General features: G+C 39.2%; 1 protein-coding gene across 3 annotated transcripts in view; it reads right to left on the reverse strand.

Annotated features, from left to right (window-relative positions):
- Nucleotides 1-2767: 2767 nt before the first annotated feature.
- Nucleotides 2768-17290, reverse strand: part of LRRC4C (leucine rich repeat containing 4C) — a 170704-nt gene continuing 156181 nt past the window's right edge. For 2 of the 3 annotated variants that reach the window (XM_037040535.1, XM_037040534.1), the window contains one exon: nucleotides 2768-6023. In XM_037040535.1, the coding sequence (XP_036896430.1) occupies nucleotides 4059-5981 (1923 nt within the window). In that variant the 5' untranslated portion in view covers nucleotides 5982-6023 and the 3' untranslated portion in view covers nucleotides 2768-4058. Of the gene's footprint in view, nucleotides 6024-7485; nucleotides 7559-17290 lie in introns of those variants that run through there. The other variant, XM_037040536.1, reaches the window with a different exon arrangement.

The raw sequence follows: 17290 nt of genomic DNA on the forward strand, positions 1-17290 counted from the left end.
TTTTTTTTCCCTCACAGAGCCAGCTGTTACCTTATTTCGTATCCTGATAGAGCATAAGCAGACGACAATGTCATGGCTGGTTTCTATCTGATACAGAAGTTTTAGAAATTCATATTTTTTCTTATGGAAAAAGAAAAAGAGTAAATGGTACCTTGATTTTAAGGCACTTTTAGACTTATTTTTATCTGAAGCATTTTTTGTACAAAAATACATTCTAATAAAATATAATGATGTGTATATTTGGGGGGAGATGCTTTTATAAGATATTTGACTCTGTGTTACTATATTTTATCAGAAACAGACAAATGGCTTTCTAGAAGGGTATGACTCCACTCAGGCATTCACAGGTTAGGTCTGTGATATTTAATGATAGTTTAATGATATTCGATATTTTTACTTCCTCATAAAAACAAGTAACCTGGAGCACCAACTAAACAACTGAACATATTTAAAAACTGCATTACTTCAGAGCTCTGCCCTGTATTCATAAACACTCGTCCTCATTGGACTCCTCTGCTTATCTAATTATCTTGAATATTATTCCAAAACAATAAAAGATTCAGATTTCTTTCCACTGTGATCAGTAATTACCTTGGAAATCTTGTATACCCTGGGATATTTCACTTAATATTTATTCACATTCTAATAATTCCTGTTTCAAAAATTCCTTCTCCCTTTTCTTTCTCCCATGTAAATAAGCATTCCATTGCCAAGGTATTTTCTAGCAGACCTATATTCAGGATTTCGTGGGATGCAGGTCTCAAAGAATACCCTGATTTTTAACTCTGATTATAAAGTGTAACAGCAGTTATGGACTTGCAAAATTTTCTTTCTCCAAAAAACATTGATCAGTGTTCCAAGGTCAAATGACCTACCACATCCTGAGGAAAAGATGATATTTGATTCCATGAGATTCAAAATATGAGTGGAAATGATTAAGCTTTATGAGGGTGCACATGTGTGAGCTATGCCAATTCCTGCTCATATGTTAACAATGTACATACAGGGACACGTTCAAAATAATTTAGAAGATTGAGGTCATGGCCAGGTATAAAAGGACAGGAAAAAATTGGCAAATCTTCTTTCTAAAAAACTGTTGATGTACCCCCCAAAGCAAACCATATATTTTCTACCATTAGTAGGAAATATATATATATGTGTGTGTGTGTGTGTGTGTATATAATATGTATGTATGTGTATATATGCATATATATATACAATTAAATTATCATTAGATTACCTTAATTTGGTTACTTGTAAATAGCACATTTCTGGTGCGTAAGTATTAAAGAATAGTGTCACAGGGTTACTTTTGGATAGAATAAAAAGAGCGATTGACATACAATTTGTTTTACTATAAGGATATACCAGATGTACAGCAGTCAAAACACAGTGTGTGATTGCCTCTGCACTTCAGTACAGCTACTGTACTGAGGGGCCAAAAGCCAAGCACATTATGCAGAGCAAATACAGACACTGCAAATCATAACCATGTAGCATTTTAGTGTCCTTTAAATCATGCCTTTATAGCGCCCCACCCTTCAACCCCCCAAACCTGATACGAGAGCCTTTTGTCAATAGCATTTCTAAACTTACTGCGACAGTCATTTGGCTGAACCAATCTTTTATCCATAGTGTGTTTGCGCATGCACACATATGTGTGTGTCCATCTACATTCTAAAATGTATTCATTAGGGCAACTATAATGTCCTGTGGAATTGAATTGTATGTTTTATTTTCTTACTTACATTTTTAGTTCGAGTTCGCCTCTCCTTCTATTCATTAGAATTTCTCTAACTGTTCAGCCACCCCCCGCAGTCAAGGGAAATTGTATGCTGGATCTAACTCAGGATGAAAGAAAGTTGAGAGTCAGCAGAGACAGAGATCGGTTAAGCACAAACCAAGTAGAGAAAGAAGGATTTTTCTCCCTCCGGATTTATACAACTCTTTTTGCACTAGTGTATGCCTGATATTCCTCAGTGGGTTGTTTGTTTGTTTGCTTGTTGTTTGCTTTCTGATGTACAGCTTGGGACTATACGAAGACATCTGATACTGAAGAGCTCGACACATGACAGCCAATATGTGTCTTCCATTTTTTCTGATCTTCTCCACACAGAGTAAAAACAAATGTGAATCATTTTCTTACCAAGGGAAGTAGGGGATGTAGGAAAGAAAGGAAGAAAAGGCCGCTATAGAATCGATGATCAAAAGATAGAGGCAAGACCCTAGTGTGATCGCATTCACTCACTACCCAACCCTTCTAGTTCTCTGACCTACTGGGGTAGTAATGATTGGTGTTTCAGTTGGAGATTACAAAACGCTGGTGTGAGGTCCATCCTGCTGAGTTCAGGGTGGGTACCAAACAGCACATCCTTTAGGAGCTGAAGTTTGTTCTGCCTCTGCCAACCCTTGTTTCACCAATGGGTGGCAAGTTTCAAGGGTCACTAAGAGGTGTATCATTTCACTCTGCTTTACAAAAAGACAAAAGTCATTACACACATAGTATATTAAAATATTAGGAGAATGCCTTGGTTGCAATAACCCACGAGTCATTTTTTTTTACTTGGAATGTGACGTATGTTTTCAAGTACCTTTAGTGCATCCACTATAGTAGCATTGCAACCTCTTGGTATGCATCCATCTGTTCATAAAAATGATTTACTTACACTTCTTTAAACTATGAAATCTGCATTTGGAAGAAGAGAGTCAGCTTTTCCAAAAGGAGGAAAGAACACATGGATTTAGAGGGATTCTGTAATTAGCAGAACCTGGTATTTTGAAACTCCATGGTCACAATTTATACTCTCACATAACAGTAAAATTAGAGCCTTCCCCCAATTACAAACTGGTATTTTTAATCATGTTATATAAATCATGAGTGATCAAGGGCAGGAACCAAGTCTTGTCAACTGTGTACATACACTAAAATCATAGTTTAACACATAGTAGGTTCTTAATAGTTATTGTTGAATAGAATTGAATTTGCTGAGACTCACCACCAAAAATGATTTTTCAACTTGGGTAGTTTAGAATATCTTTGCATTCAAGGGTCATACTTTGGATAGCCAGCAGAATTATATGAGACAGTGAATAAATTATACTGAGAGTTTTTTTCAAGTAGAATTAAATTTACTTCACAAAATCACTGTTTTTCATCGGACCATTCTACAAAGGGTGACCCTAATGAGAGGGGAAAACACATCACAGCATCTCTGAATATAGATACCTCAAGTCAAATAATGAAACAAGACCCCATAGAGACTGATGCTGTGATTGAAAAATACTGTAATATTTTCTGTCTCAGAAAGTAGAAAATCAGATTACCTTCAAGTTTCTCACATTTGAGCCACACTACAAATGAATTGTGTCCAGGTACAGAAAAACCAACAATATTTTATTTATAACCTTATTTTTAGCTTTTGAACTACAAATTCAGGTTCTAGAGTTGTTTAAAAGATCATGGGTTTTATAGATGTATGGAAATTAATCTGTTGTTTGGTTACTTTTTTTTCCTTTTTTCATTGAATGGTCCTCATCATAAATACAGAACAGGTCATTACATGAAAAATATAAGATCTTGCATTATTTTCCTTGCTCTCTCTTAAAAATCTATTTCTAATATTGCATTCCCCATTGGACTAGTTTATAAGGGCAAGAGAGGGAAATAAAAGAAAAGAGGAAAAAAAAAGAAAGACAAAATAGACTGGATCTCACCACTAGAATTCACCATAAAAATCTCAAAGTGTAACAGAATTCTTATAAAATTTCCTAGACCAGTTTCTTAGGGAATTGAGATCTCCTATGAAAAATATGGCAATTGGGGAAGGCAGGGACGAGATGTGGGGAAATAGTAAATAAGTGCAGCAAAAACAGGTTCTGAGGAATACACATCATTTTGTCTGCTTTAGATCACAATAGAATTTTTAATAAATAAATTTCTTTTCTTTTTTGATTTTTTTTGGAAAGACACTTTTTTGAAACAGTAGATTTAGCCCAGTCACTTGTGTCATTTTTAATAAACTGTCTTTTTTATTGTTTTCTGTAACTCTGTGAATGTTTCAGATTTGAGTCTCTTGTACATTGTCTTTAGAGTTCATTCGGATCAATAACGGTTCATGCACTGAACTGTGTATTGAATTTATCGTGTTAACTGTCGTTGTGTGGTTGAAGGGAGATTTGTAAGAGTTATAATGATTTAGGTGCTCATGCTCAATGGCAGGCATGGGCAGGTGGCTTTCCATGGGTGTGTCTCCTGTAATCTCATCATCCACATTAATGATTTCAACAGTCCTTGTTGGGGCGTGATGGTTTTGTCTATGGTGCTGCTTCCTCATCTTGTAGAAAATGACCAGCATCACTGCAGCCATGAGTGTGATGGCCACAAAACAGCCAATGATGATCTTGGTAGTCTTCATGACCTCATCAATTCCTGGGATCCCACTGTTCATATCAGTCACTGGGATGGTGAATGTTTTTTCTGTTGACCTTGTGCTCTGTGGCGTGAGAGAGGTGGTCACGTTGGTGGTTTCCCAGTCAATCACTGGAGTGGGACCCACGTTGTTATCTGTGGTCCGCGCCTCATCCTGAGAAGGTTCCATAGTCTCTACTGTGACGGTTGAAAAGTAAGTAAAAGGGGTGGTGGCCGCTGCAGTAACATTCAGGGTGGCTGACGCGGTGGTGTTTCCAACAGAATTACTCACCATACACGTGTACATGCCTGTATCTTGCACGGTCACATTTGTGAAATTTAACGTGCCATCGCTGAGCACGGCTATCCTCACTTTGTACGCCCCATGTGTCATGACTGTTCCATTGGGAGTGATCCAAGATACAGAGGTCAGGGATGTGGAGGCCCGACATTTCAGCTCAGCGGCCATGCCCTCAGTGACATTGAGGTCTGCTGGGGGCTCCACAATCACAGGAGCATAGCATGTGAAATAATTCTGGTCGAGCTCCCCAATGTACCTCCCTTTCAGATTGGGGGGAGTGTTACATCGGGCACAACAAGCTGTGTTGGAGGGGGCCATGTCTTTTATCCACCAGCTGAGCCACAGTATGTCACAGTTACAGTTCCACGGGTTGTGATGTAAGTGTATCCGCTCTAGATGATGCAAGGGTGTGAAGAGATCGTGAGGCAGTAATGTGAGATTGTTGTGTGCCAGGTTGATCTCCACTAGTGACTGAAGGTTATCAAAGGCATTCCTTTCAATCACTTGAATCTGGGACTGTATCATCCACAGTTTTTGAAGGTGCATCAACCCCTGGAAAGAGCCAGGCCTGATGGCAGACAAATGATTCCCAGAAAGGTCCAGCTCATCTAGTTTTATGAGTGGTGTGAGGTTAGGGATTTCCCGGAGGTTGCACATGGCAAGGTTCAGATACCTCAAGTTGGACAGACCTTCAAAGGCACCTTCTGAGATGTATGAAAGCCTTTTCAGTTCCCCTAAGTCTAGCCGGCGCAAAGAAGGGATTCTGTTAAAAGCATAAGAAGGGATGCTTTCAATGGGGTTGTTTCGCAACCAGAGCTCCTTCAGTTTAGACAGATATACAAAAGCTCCATTCGGGATGGTAGTAAGACGATTGTCGAAGAGTTCCAGAGTGTTGAGGTTCGCAAGGCCGTTGAAGGCCCCAATTTCAATTGTTCTAATATGATTCCTACTCAACTGGAGAATTTCCAGGTGCCTCAAGTGCTTGAAGCTGTTCACTTTGATGATCTGGATTTGGTTCTCATGGAGGTTCAGCAGCCGAGTGTTGGTGGAAATGCCATCAGGAACTTCTCGTAGGTTTTTCCGAACGCAAATCACCTTGCTGAACTGGTTGCTGCAGGAGCAGACGGAAGGGCAGGTTTGAGCCCGCACCAGACCAGCCACCACAAGAAGTTGAAGAGCCAGGAGCACCACAAGCAGGGGGTCAAATAAGGCCCTGTTAAACCTAGGACCTATCATTATCTGCTGTGGATGTAAGGTCATCTTGTTCAACATTCATAATTTATCTGGTGTTGGTCCTTCTGGAGTTCAAAGAGTCTGCAATACAATAAGAGCAAAAAAGCGTATTAGGTCTCTCCCAAAATGTCTTTCTGGGACAATGTAAGTGACACAGTGCATCTCAGCAAAAGCCATCATTTCCTAGACTAGGAAAACAATAAATCTAATGTCCCTTATAGAGTGATGAGTTTCATATTTTTAGAAAAATGTTTCTGCACTTCAAATTAGCAGCCACCCGCAGGCCATATTCCATCAGATGTGTAATCACAGAGCAATGGAAGAATGAGGTGGAGGATCTTTATACAGCGACAACCAACCAGTGTGTCCTGAATACATGAGGACATGTGAGATGTACTTCACCATGAGATTTATTGTCCTGACCCAATATGAAAAGTTCAGAACATAGAATTTGGGGGCTCTACCCAACAAACAAAAAGTTTCCTTGCAAATTTAGTAATAGCTGACATTTTATTTGGACTTACTCTAAGTACCAGGCACCAGGGGCTATTGACTTAACAAACAACCCTGTGCAGCAATGGCTACATAATTTGTGGGCTTCTGTGCAAAATGACAACATGATATGCCTTGTTAAAAATTATTAAGAATTTCAAATCATAAACAACCGAGCTTTAAGCCAAGTTGGACCCTTCTGAGAATGGGGCCTTATGCGATCGCAATCTTTCTAATTCTGCATTCCTCTGACATAGGAATGCAGGAATATTCTCATGATGAAGATATTGATCATAGAAGTACTATGCATGAATTCACATGGTTCATAACTACAGCACCTGAGCTCAGATGTTCATCTGATTGGCCCGGGAGCATATGATCTCAAATACTCCACCAAAAGGCTGCTGTGAGAATGAAGGCCATATACAGGGCCCAGCATAGATAATGCCCCTTTTTTATTACAAGATATTTTATTACAAAATTATAAGTGTGTAATTCTATAACATAACAATATCATACTCAAGCATACCATATGACATTTTAAGTTAAATGTTCAGATTAATACAATATATTAGTATACCCATATTATTATCTTACCAACCACACTCAAGCAGGCGTTACTTCTGCTGGACCCTCTATATATGATATATACCTTTTATAATTAAATTTTTAAAATACCTTTCCTTTGGGGTGACAGCTATAAACACTGGCAACTTAACTTATACTACCTATGAAAATACACTGAAATAGTGACATGCACAAATGTATATAAATTTCTAAAGATTGTCATATATGAAAACTCATAATATAGTGGGCTGCCACTTACAGGCAGACATATCACAAGTTAAATCACTTGCCATAAAGCATGATATTATTTTATAAAAATGATTTTAGTATAACAGGACTATAAATTGACTTGTGTGCCTACTGTTACTGATTTTAAGTAGATTTTAAGACAAATAATAGCTCACTTTCTGCATCTCTTTCAATGCAAGGAGGCATTCCAAAGGAACTTGTGTTGCCCGGTATGTGCCCCTCTCTACTGGCTTACCATGAATTGGACTCCTGCGTAATGACCTCTCCCAAATCTCTCATCTCAATAAATAGTGACTCTTCTATGAATCTTTTGGAAAGAAAAAAAGGAGGGGAGGAGGGGTGGAGGAGCTGACCACATTCCACTTCAAAAGTACTTTCTATGTGTTGCCTTGGGGAAGTTAACTTATCATCTCTGTGGTTCAATCTCCTCTCTTGCAAAATGGAAATGATAATATTAAATTCCCCTTAGTATTGTGGTGAGAACAAAATCAGTTCATGTAGATGAGGGGCTGAGGATAATGCTTTCCACATTGTAAGAACTCAATAAAAATGCCAGACATGATTGTTATTATTATTTTTGTTTTTGCTGTTGTCCTTGGCCAGACATTTTACTAAGTACTGGGCATACCAAATGAAAGAACATAAACCTTACCCCCAAACGAATTATAATCCAAAAGATGAGATATAGGCGAGCAGACGAAGTGCAATATGGAACACACGATGCGGGTTTTTGAGACCAGGCCACTCTGACACAAAGGCACTGATGTCAGAGCAACTCCACCCGGGCTGGTGAATCAGGAATTTTCAAAGAGAAAGGTTATCTGATTTCTGTTTTGTGGAAGGAGTTGGTCAAGAAAGAAAAGGAGGGCATTTCAGGCAGAGGGACCAGCCTAAGTCAGGACAAGGACACAGCACCTCCAGGGAACAGTGGAAAGTTCCCTGTGGCAGTGGAGCAGAAAAGCCTGGCGAAGGGAAGGGGAAGGGAGCTGGGGTGATTTCAGGTCTAGACTGTCAGGAGTCATTATGTCAGACTTAGGAATCACTGATTTATCCTGCAGGCGACACGTTCTGCTTTCAGAATGGAATGCCATCACTGGCTTTGTTTTTAAGAATGGTGATGCTGGACTCATACAGGAGAGAAAAAGCTCCCGAAGAAACTGGTAGCAAGGAGCACAATGAAAATGATCTTCCTATTGTTCCAAGGGAGCCTCAGAGAGAAGTCAATGCCAGAAATGGGTCCGGTTTCTCGGCCGTCACCTCCTTGCCTACCACCTGAGGGCCTGAGGTGAGAAGGGCTGACTCTTTTTTAGGATATACTTCTGCTGGTGGTGAGGTTCTGAAGGTAAATTAGCATTTTTTAGTTTTTTTATTTAGTTATCGTTCAAGTACAGTTTTCTGTCTTTTTCTCCCATCCCAGCCCACCTCCCCAGGGCTCCCTACCTCCTTCCCATTTCTACCTCCCTTAGTTTTTGTCCATCTCTTGTGCTTTATACTTGTTCATGTAAATCCTTCTCCTTTTCCCCTGAAATTCCATCCCCTCTCCCCTCTGGTCCCTGTCAGCCTGTTCGCTAAATTGGCATTTCTAAATAATTGCATTTTCATAGAGTACACAAGATGGAGAAGGGGCCTTTCTTTTTTCAAAATAGAAGATGCCTTACTACTCATAAAAGGCAGCTGTCATTACAACCATTAAACATATGTTCACATTCACAGAGCTACTGAAAGGGACCAGAGTCTCAAGAAAGTGAAGTTTAAAGTCAGAATGTTCTGGATTCAGAGGCTTGTTTATGTCTCCTTCACTATGGAAGCAAAGAAAGTTGGCGGATAGGTTCTGAGTTAGTATTTCTTTTCTCACCAGGCAGATCAACTTGCTTCCATGTTTGGGGCTATTGTGGCTCTAGGCTGACTTTTCAGTCAACCATCCAGCACTACGAGCATTCGTTCCTGGATCTGTTTCCTGCCCTTGCCTGTGAACTCTGTGAGGGCATAGGCCATGTCTGATGGTGTCTTCTTAGTCTGTTGCCAACACAGAACTTGGCTTGTTATAGACACTAAATAACCTGGATATTGAAAATGTGCAAATGTTAATATCTAATGACACCTCTTTGCACACGTGTGTAAATGATATGTACCAATGTATTACTCATGCCCCCAAACCAACCAATCTGAATCCCATACCTCAACCACATCCTTTACTGGTTTCTCATAGGTCCCTTACACTCAGGCCAGAATCCCTCTGTCCTGACCATTCTAGGGCTAGATACCAGGCAACTAGAGATAGCTCCCACGTCCCCCACTGAATAAGTTCAGTGACAGTGCCCACTGAAATTATTCATATTAGCCAATCCTAAGCCTGTTTACCTTGCCTGCCCTCGGAACACAGAATCAAGGCTCTTGCTCACATCCTTCCCTTGCTCTTAACCAACCTTAGCACCTCCCCGTGAAGCCCCTGCGTGTCAAGACGCACCCTCTTCTCGTGGGCACTGTGAGTAAAAAACAAACAGCACCACTAACAAAAACATCTCTATAATGGCAGTCGTCTCTTGATCTGTGGGTCTAACCGTACTCGAATAATAATAAAAATCTACATTTTAGAACAACTAATTACTAAATATCAGGGACCCACGCACCATATTATCCTTTGATGGTGTTTTAATAATGTAATTGGTAGGTTTCACTCCTTGAGTTTGATCCTTCACTGTAAATTTAAATATGAATGACCTTAAAAACTTTTTCAGGTTTGCATTTTTTAAAAAGAAGAATGTTATTTAAATTTCCAGTAATCATGACCATCAAAAATTTCTCATTTGTGTGACTTGGTGTCCTTTTCCCTCAATGCACACTCCTTAAGGTGATTGGGAATTTAAAAACAGAAACAAAGACAACAGCACATAAAACCCCTGATACATTAACTGATTGATGTTTTTAGGAGTGGGGTCCCGAGGCCCTTCTTGTCCATCTCTGTGCCCACCTCCTACCCTCATGACTCTCCTCATGGAGACTAGGGTCTCTGGCAACACAGATTGAATAATTGATTGATGGGAAACAGCATCTAAGTGAAAAAGATAAGTCCTTACTCTGCCATTGGCTACCTTTTCCCTCTTTAAAATATGAAACCATAAGAACAATTATGTCCAGTGACCAAGAGAGATATCTCTGGTGTAAGACTTGCTGATTTCATACACCTGTTTGTACCTCCATGACATTATAATTGAAAAAAATTCACCTGTCTATACTTCACTATCCCCGTCTGGGAAAGGGAAACTACAATGTTATCCACTCAAAAGACTTTCATTAGGTCTGTCACATAAAAATGTAATGTTACTGGCTCATAATAAGCAATATTCAGGGTTTAGGACAAATAACACCCCCTTTCTGTTACAAAATATTTTATTACAGAATTATCAGCATGAAATTCTGTAACATAACAATATCACACTCAAGCACACCATATAACATTTTAGGTGAAATGTGCAAATTAAAACTATAAATTATTACACCCATATTATTACCTTGCCGATTACACTCAAGCAAGCCTTGCTTCTGCTGGACCCTGTACAATAAATATTTAATGCATGTGAAAAATAAAATGGTGGGAAACTCCATTTCTTTTTCTTGTATTAGACAGGAGTTATAATATTATCTATCATTCAAAGCTGGATTAACGAGCACGATCAGGAACATGCTATCAATAAAACAAATGCAAACATGATACATTCCTGTTAATTGTGGAGTATATACGCCTGTCCTTTTCAAATCCCAGGCTGTTTTATTTGCTACTTATTGCTTACTTCACAATCTTTTTGCTATTGCAATTAATGGGATTTCCCATAAATCAGTCATAAGTAACAATTTATGAATTATAACTGGTTCAAGGCTGATTTATAACCTACAGCAAATAATGCTTATGTGCACTGAATCAAAGAAACTACCATCAACAAAAAGGTTTTCTACTTTAAAACCTAAATTATGTTACTTTACATCAAAAGCCACATTTCAACATCTCTTTCAGAAGATGTTTTTACCACATCAAAAGGAAATCAATTTAAAGGTATGCACTCTTCATTACAATGCCATCTGACAACATTTATTTACAAATACATCTGTTACAGGTTTTGATTTAAACTGTAATACTTTTAGCCTAGTCCTAGAGTATACCTTGACTTTTTTCCCTACCCATTCACGCTTCACCGCACTGAGGCATACAGACAAAACTGAGTAAGGGAGAGTAGCTAATGGGGATGCTTTTTTTAGCACAGTATCGTTGCTAAGTCAGCATACACTGTCTAGACATTGGAACCAGTGTGAAAGCGAGGTGAGAGAAAGATAAATTTCGTTAAACAGACACCCAATTGTCTTCCCCCTAACAGACATACACACTCACACTCATATGCAACAGCAACAAACCTCCCTAGACACGGAGCACCATTCACCACTCTCAGCCCAGACACTGAGACCTCCCAGTTATATCTTTACCACAGACAGCCACGTGACTTCGCTCTTCCACTGTCGCTCTAAGCATGTCCATCCCCTTCTGGAACTCTCCTGCCCAAGGAAATGGTTTGTTTCATTGTCCTTACGGGGACTTACCCAATGATCCATCACCTCTCTCATGAAAAGCCTCAGTGGAGGTCTGGGATCTAAGATTCTTTGAATCTGTCACCTCGCCTGGCTGTTTTCACTACTCTTGGATTGCTGGATCATAACTCTCATGCGATCCTAATCAAGTCCTCCTATTGAAAAATTGCCCTCAAATCAAACTTCCAATTCTCAACAAATTCTGGCCTGATCTTCACCACCTCTCTCTCAGGCACTCCTAAACAGGTGATGGGTGACTAGAATCTGGTTTGAGCCAAGACTAGGCATACCTTTCCTGTAAAGTTCCAGATCGTAAAGATTGCAGGCTTTGCAGACCATATGGTCTCTTGTTGCAATTACTCAACTCTGCCAATATGGTTTGAAAGTAGACACAAGCAAAGGTAAATGAATGGACATGGCTGTGTTCTAATTCAACTATGTATGGACACTGAAATTTGAAATATAAATTTGAGTTTCACAATTTTAACATCTCAAAACATTGATTTTTTTAACCATTTAAATATTCAAAAATATTCTTAGCTCATAGGACGTACAAAAACGGGTGGGCTGCCTTTTGGACTATAGTTTACTGAACTTTTTTTTAAAACAAACTTTGTCTGTACCATTCCTACTGGCAGAGACTGGTTAGGTCTGGGCATGTGACCCAATTTGGCCAATGAAATATGAAGGGAAATCAGCTGAAAGGGTTTATGGAATTTTTTTTCTCCCACAAATCAGAAGAAAAACATGGGAAAGCAGTAGTTTTTTATTCTGTTTCTGCATATGATTGTGAGTATAAGCTTTCTGGAGCGTCTTGTGGCCAAGAAAGGAGGTGCCTTGAGGACAAAGCCAATAGATGCCAAAGAAGAAAAATGAAATGAGGGAAAAAATTTCATTCTTGATATTGCAATAAGCAACTGAATTAATTAATCCTGTAATTGTCTTTCCTCTGTATTTTCTTATTATGTAATACAATCAATTCCTTACAGTACAAAGTTATTTTTTCTGATTCCTTAGAGCCCAACCTACCCTCATACTTTTAAACTCACTCTTTTCTCCCTGTCTCCCTCTCTCTCCCGTCTCTTCTACTTTTGCCATTCCCCTTTCCTCTAACCAAATGCAAAGTGGAGACAAATAAAATAGTAGAAAAATTCATGTTTTTATACCATTATAAATCTGAGATCTATCAAAGAAACAAAGTAAGTTGAAGCAACTTGATTTGCTTCTAAGAAAAGAAGTGAAGTTCATCCTCATTATGCTAAGAACCCTTTCTGCTGCAGTCATTTCTTTGGATATATTTTTTAAATTTAATTTAGTTTTATTTTAAAACATTTTATTTATTTATTTGTTTGTTTGTTTGTTTGTCTGTTTTTAGTGAGAGGGGGAGGATGACAGAAAGGACAGGAGAGAAACATCTGCTGGTTGGCTCTCACGTGCTCCAACCAACCAAACAGCTGTCCCACAGTCCTGGCATGTGGCCTGATGGGAATCAAACCACTGACCTTTCTTGGTTCGGAGGACAACTCCCAACACACTGAGTCACATTAGTCAAGTCTTTCTTTAAATTAAAAAAAAAAAAGCTAGAATTTACAGGAAAAGGAAAAGCAGCAAATCAAATATTACCTCTCTAAATCAAATTTATCATGCAAACACTTCCTAATACAATTCCTTTTCTCTCCGTTTGAAAGTCAATTTTGCAAATTTGTTGAGCTTTCTCTACCCCTTCATGCAGGAGTATGTGGTTTTCAGAGAAAAGAACATTTTTGCAAAGGCCCAGAGCTGCCCCTCTAGGCAAATGTAGTGGAAGTAAGGCAACATTTAAAGGGCTGTAAACCAGGGACACATCCTGTCAAGGCAGAAGCGGAATCTTTGTTAAGGCAAAAGCCACACTGATGTTATAAAGTTTCTGTAAAATGTTGGGATTTTAAGAAATTGAGATTTAGGGAAATCGGGATCTGCATTTTCATTTTTCTCCGGAAGACTTACGTGGCTTCTGGTGAAAGACTGCATACATTTAATACTTAGAGGTGACAACATCAGATGAGAAGAAGTGAGCAGGGAGAATGATGTATAGGAAAAAAATAGGAAGAAAAAACATGTGGCCAACACATTGCCATGTTCTGGAGAATATAAAGTAAAAATAAGAATTATAAAAGAACTAAATTGGCAAGGCTTTCTAGAATGTCACCACCTTGTTGGAGCCATAATATAAATGGATAGACACATATAAAAACAAAAGTACACATGTGTGTATTTAGGCATTAATGAAAATTGATGTATTCAATATCCAAATGCCATAAAGCATCATTGGAAACCAAAATAGACATAGATAATCAGAGAAAGTTTTAAGAGGGAGGGTGGTAGTGGAGCAGGGGAGAGACTACTTGTAAAAGGCAAGCAGTAGGAGCATGAAATAACAGGAACGCTGACTTAATGGAAGCAGAGGGCTTACACTGCAGAATTTAGATAGTTAAGTTGACCCAGTTGAGGAGCACTGCATGCCTGGTGGAAGAATTTGGATTTGTGTCAATAAACAGACTTGGGAAGAAACTCTGAGTTCTGAAGCAGGCAAGGACATGATGAGAGCATTACTCCAGGAAGATGCTGTCCTTATATGTAAAATAAATTGGAGCGAGAAGACGGGGTGAAGGGAAAGTCAGATGACTTCAATAATCATCATCCCTCGCATTACTTTAGAACTGAAGGGAACTGATCTTCAATGAGGATCTAACCATGGATAAATTTATAGGTTCAAATTAACCAGCCTAGCTAAAATTCCATACAGTATGAAATACCATCGAAGGCAAAATTAACTTCTGTATATGGTCTCATTAAAAAATAAGCGTATTAGTGTCAGGTGTACAATATGAATAAAGGACATTTTAAAAAGAACATGCTAGCCCTGGCTGGTGTGGCTCAGTGGATTATGTGCTGGACTGCAAAGCAAAGGGTTGCTGGTTCGATTCCCATCCAGGGCACATGCCTGACTGAGGGCCAGGTCCCCAGTAGGGGGTGTGTGAGAGGCAATTGCATATTCATGTTTCTCTCCCTCTTTTTCTTCCTCCCTACCCCTTTTTCTAAAAAGAAATAAATAAAATATTTTAGGAAAAATGGGCATGCTAACAAAAATCACTGTACGAAGAGCAAGTAGGATATTTTGGAAATTCTGATGTGCCTGGGGGGAGTTATCTCTCACGAAGGACTACTATACACAGTCAGTTTGGGCTCTCTGATGACACCTGTACTCTCCAACTTGACACAATGCCAAAGCTTAAAAAGCCATCCCTGCCCACCCCCACCTATCTATGTTAGCAAAACCTAAATGAACAATAACCAGATTTAGGATCAAGTGAATAGGGTTGGAGGGTTGGTTTAGGATTATTGACTGTTTGATCTTTGTTAAAATTGTCACCAGGTTGTGCTACCACACCATGAGTTAATCTTTAAACTGCTACTAACTTTTTTGTATCTTCTCTAAACATATCTTCTGACAAAGCAGGCTTTGAACTCATCAAAAATAAAAATAAAAATTCAGGGGTAGCTAAATCTGTAGCAGGAACCGGATAAAGAACCCAAGGACCACAAATAAGAAACTGGTTCGCACTGGAAAGATCCAAAGGGCATTTGAAACACCTTTCCTGGTTGGTCAACTTTTGATAAACTTTTCTTCTTTAGTATGCTAAAAATCATGCCCAGGGTTAGAGATTTAATATTAGAACGGGACACATGAAGCATGGGTGGTCATTTTCCAAACCCGATTGGAAACTACACGTGCTCTCCTGCAGTTCCGAGAACTCTCCACCCTTTTCCTGAGCCCACCTACCTTCCCCCAATCCTTTAAGACTTTCCTGACTTCCCAAAGTCATAGAGAAGAGGTCTTAGGGTTTGCTCATGTCGTGCCCTTCATTCTTTGATTAAGAATAAATTGTATGATCTGCTTTACCGAAACCAGTCTCGTTCAACTGGTATGCATTACATTGGACAGAAGGACCTCAATTTGAGGTCTCTGAACTGCGGGGGTCAGTGACAAATTGGCTTTTTCCCAGCTGCACCATCTGTAGGTGGGAGTGAGGACAACAGCGTTAGTAAATAGACATTGAGAGGATTATATTCACTAAATGGCACTGCAGATACTGAGAGCAAATCCCCAAATCTGCCTCTGCCACTCTATAAATGCCACTATCACACAGTTGTGCCAAGCAAAAATGCAAGACTCTTCCTTGATTTTTCTTTGTCTTTATTTACACTCAGCATAGCACTATTCATTTGTCTCTACTACTAAAATGTAAGTGGATCCATCTGATCCAGTTACATTTTCTTCTTTGTCCTTCACTAGACAAAATTATCTTCCTAACTTGGACCACTGAAATACACCTTTGCTGGTTTCTCTATGTTTGCAACTGCCTTTCCACAATCCATTCCTCACATAGCATTTAGAGTGAAGATTAAAAATACAAATATGTTCATGCCATTCTTCAGTCGAAATGTTCCTGTTAGTTCTATAGCTTTCTAGAGAAAAATGCAAGTCTTTTGGCCTCTAACAAATGATTGTCCAAAACCTGCCTGACTGGAATGCCTTCCAACTTCCTGTCCTCCTTCTCTCTGCAACCCGATTGGCCTCCCTTCATTCCTCACACTTTCCAAGCTTCCCTCCTGATACCCCGCCCCACCCAAACCTTTACCCTGCGGATCCCTCTGTGAGCAGCACATGTTCTTCGATTTCTGCATGGCTGGTCTCCTTGCCATTGAGAGCTGTCTTAAATTTTACCTTTTGCAGGAGTTCTTTCTCATTCAGCCAGTCTAAGTAGCCCCTCTCTTACCATCAATCACATCACCATATTTAATTTTCACGATAGTACTTATCATTCTTTGATATTTTCTCATATACATAATGTTTATTTTCTCACTGCCTGTCTCAAGTGCAATGTTAAGTTCCAAGAGGCTGAGACTTGTCTCCCCTATTCAGTGGTATTCACCTGGGGGGGGGGAAGCTCATCAAACACGTTAAATGCATGAGTAAATGAATTAGCAGGTGTTCAAACAGACAGAAGCAGCTTGTAGATAGTGAAAGCTATAAATTCACTGAAGACCTAAATGATGTCAAATACACGAATGGATCCCTGGCATCTAGTAGAATTCAACTCACATAGCAGAAATTGCATTTATTTCTGGACCAATACTTGTTCAGTTGTTAGTTATTTTCACAGAGGTCCTTTCTACAAGGAAAAGCTAAGGAGAAGAAAGCAATATAAAGGTCATTTTGTTGTCTCCTTGCTCTCTTTGGGCTTTTTGTTTTTGTTTTTGTTTTTTTTTTTTACAGAAAGAGTTTCTATCTCTTCCTCTATTAATGCCAATAGCAGTCCTGTTTTAAGTTTGGCCAAACAATGCCCTCTGCTGTATGTGCCTAAAAATAACACGATGGCCTTAAAAATTCCTGTGGGTGGTGCAAAGGCCGGTTTCAC

This window comes from Sturnira hondurensis, unplaced genomic scaffold (genome assembly GCF_014824575.4).
Source record: "Sturnira hondurensis isolate 20B ecotype Veracruz unplaced genomic scaffold, ASM1482457v3 Scaffold0002638, whole genome shotgun sequence".
NCBI classification, from domain to species: Eukaryota; Metazoa; Chordata; class Mammalia; order Chiroptera; family Phyllostomidae; genus Sturnira; species Sturnira hondurensis.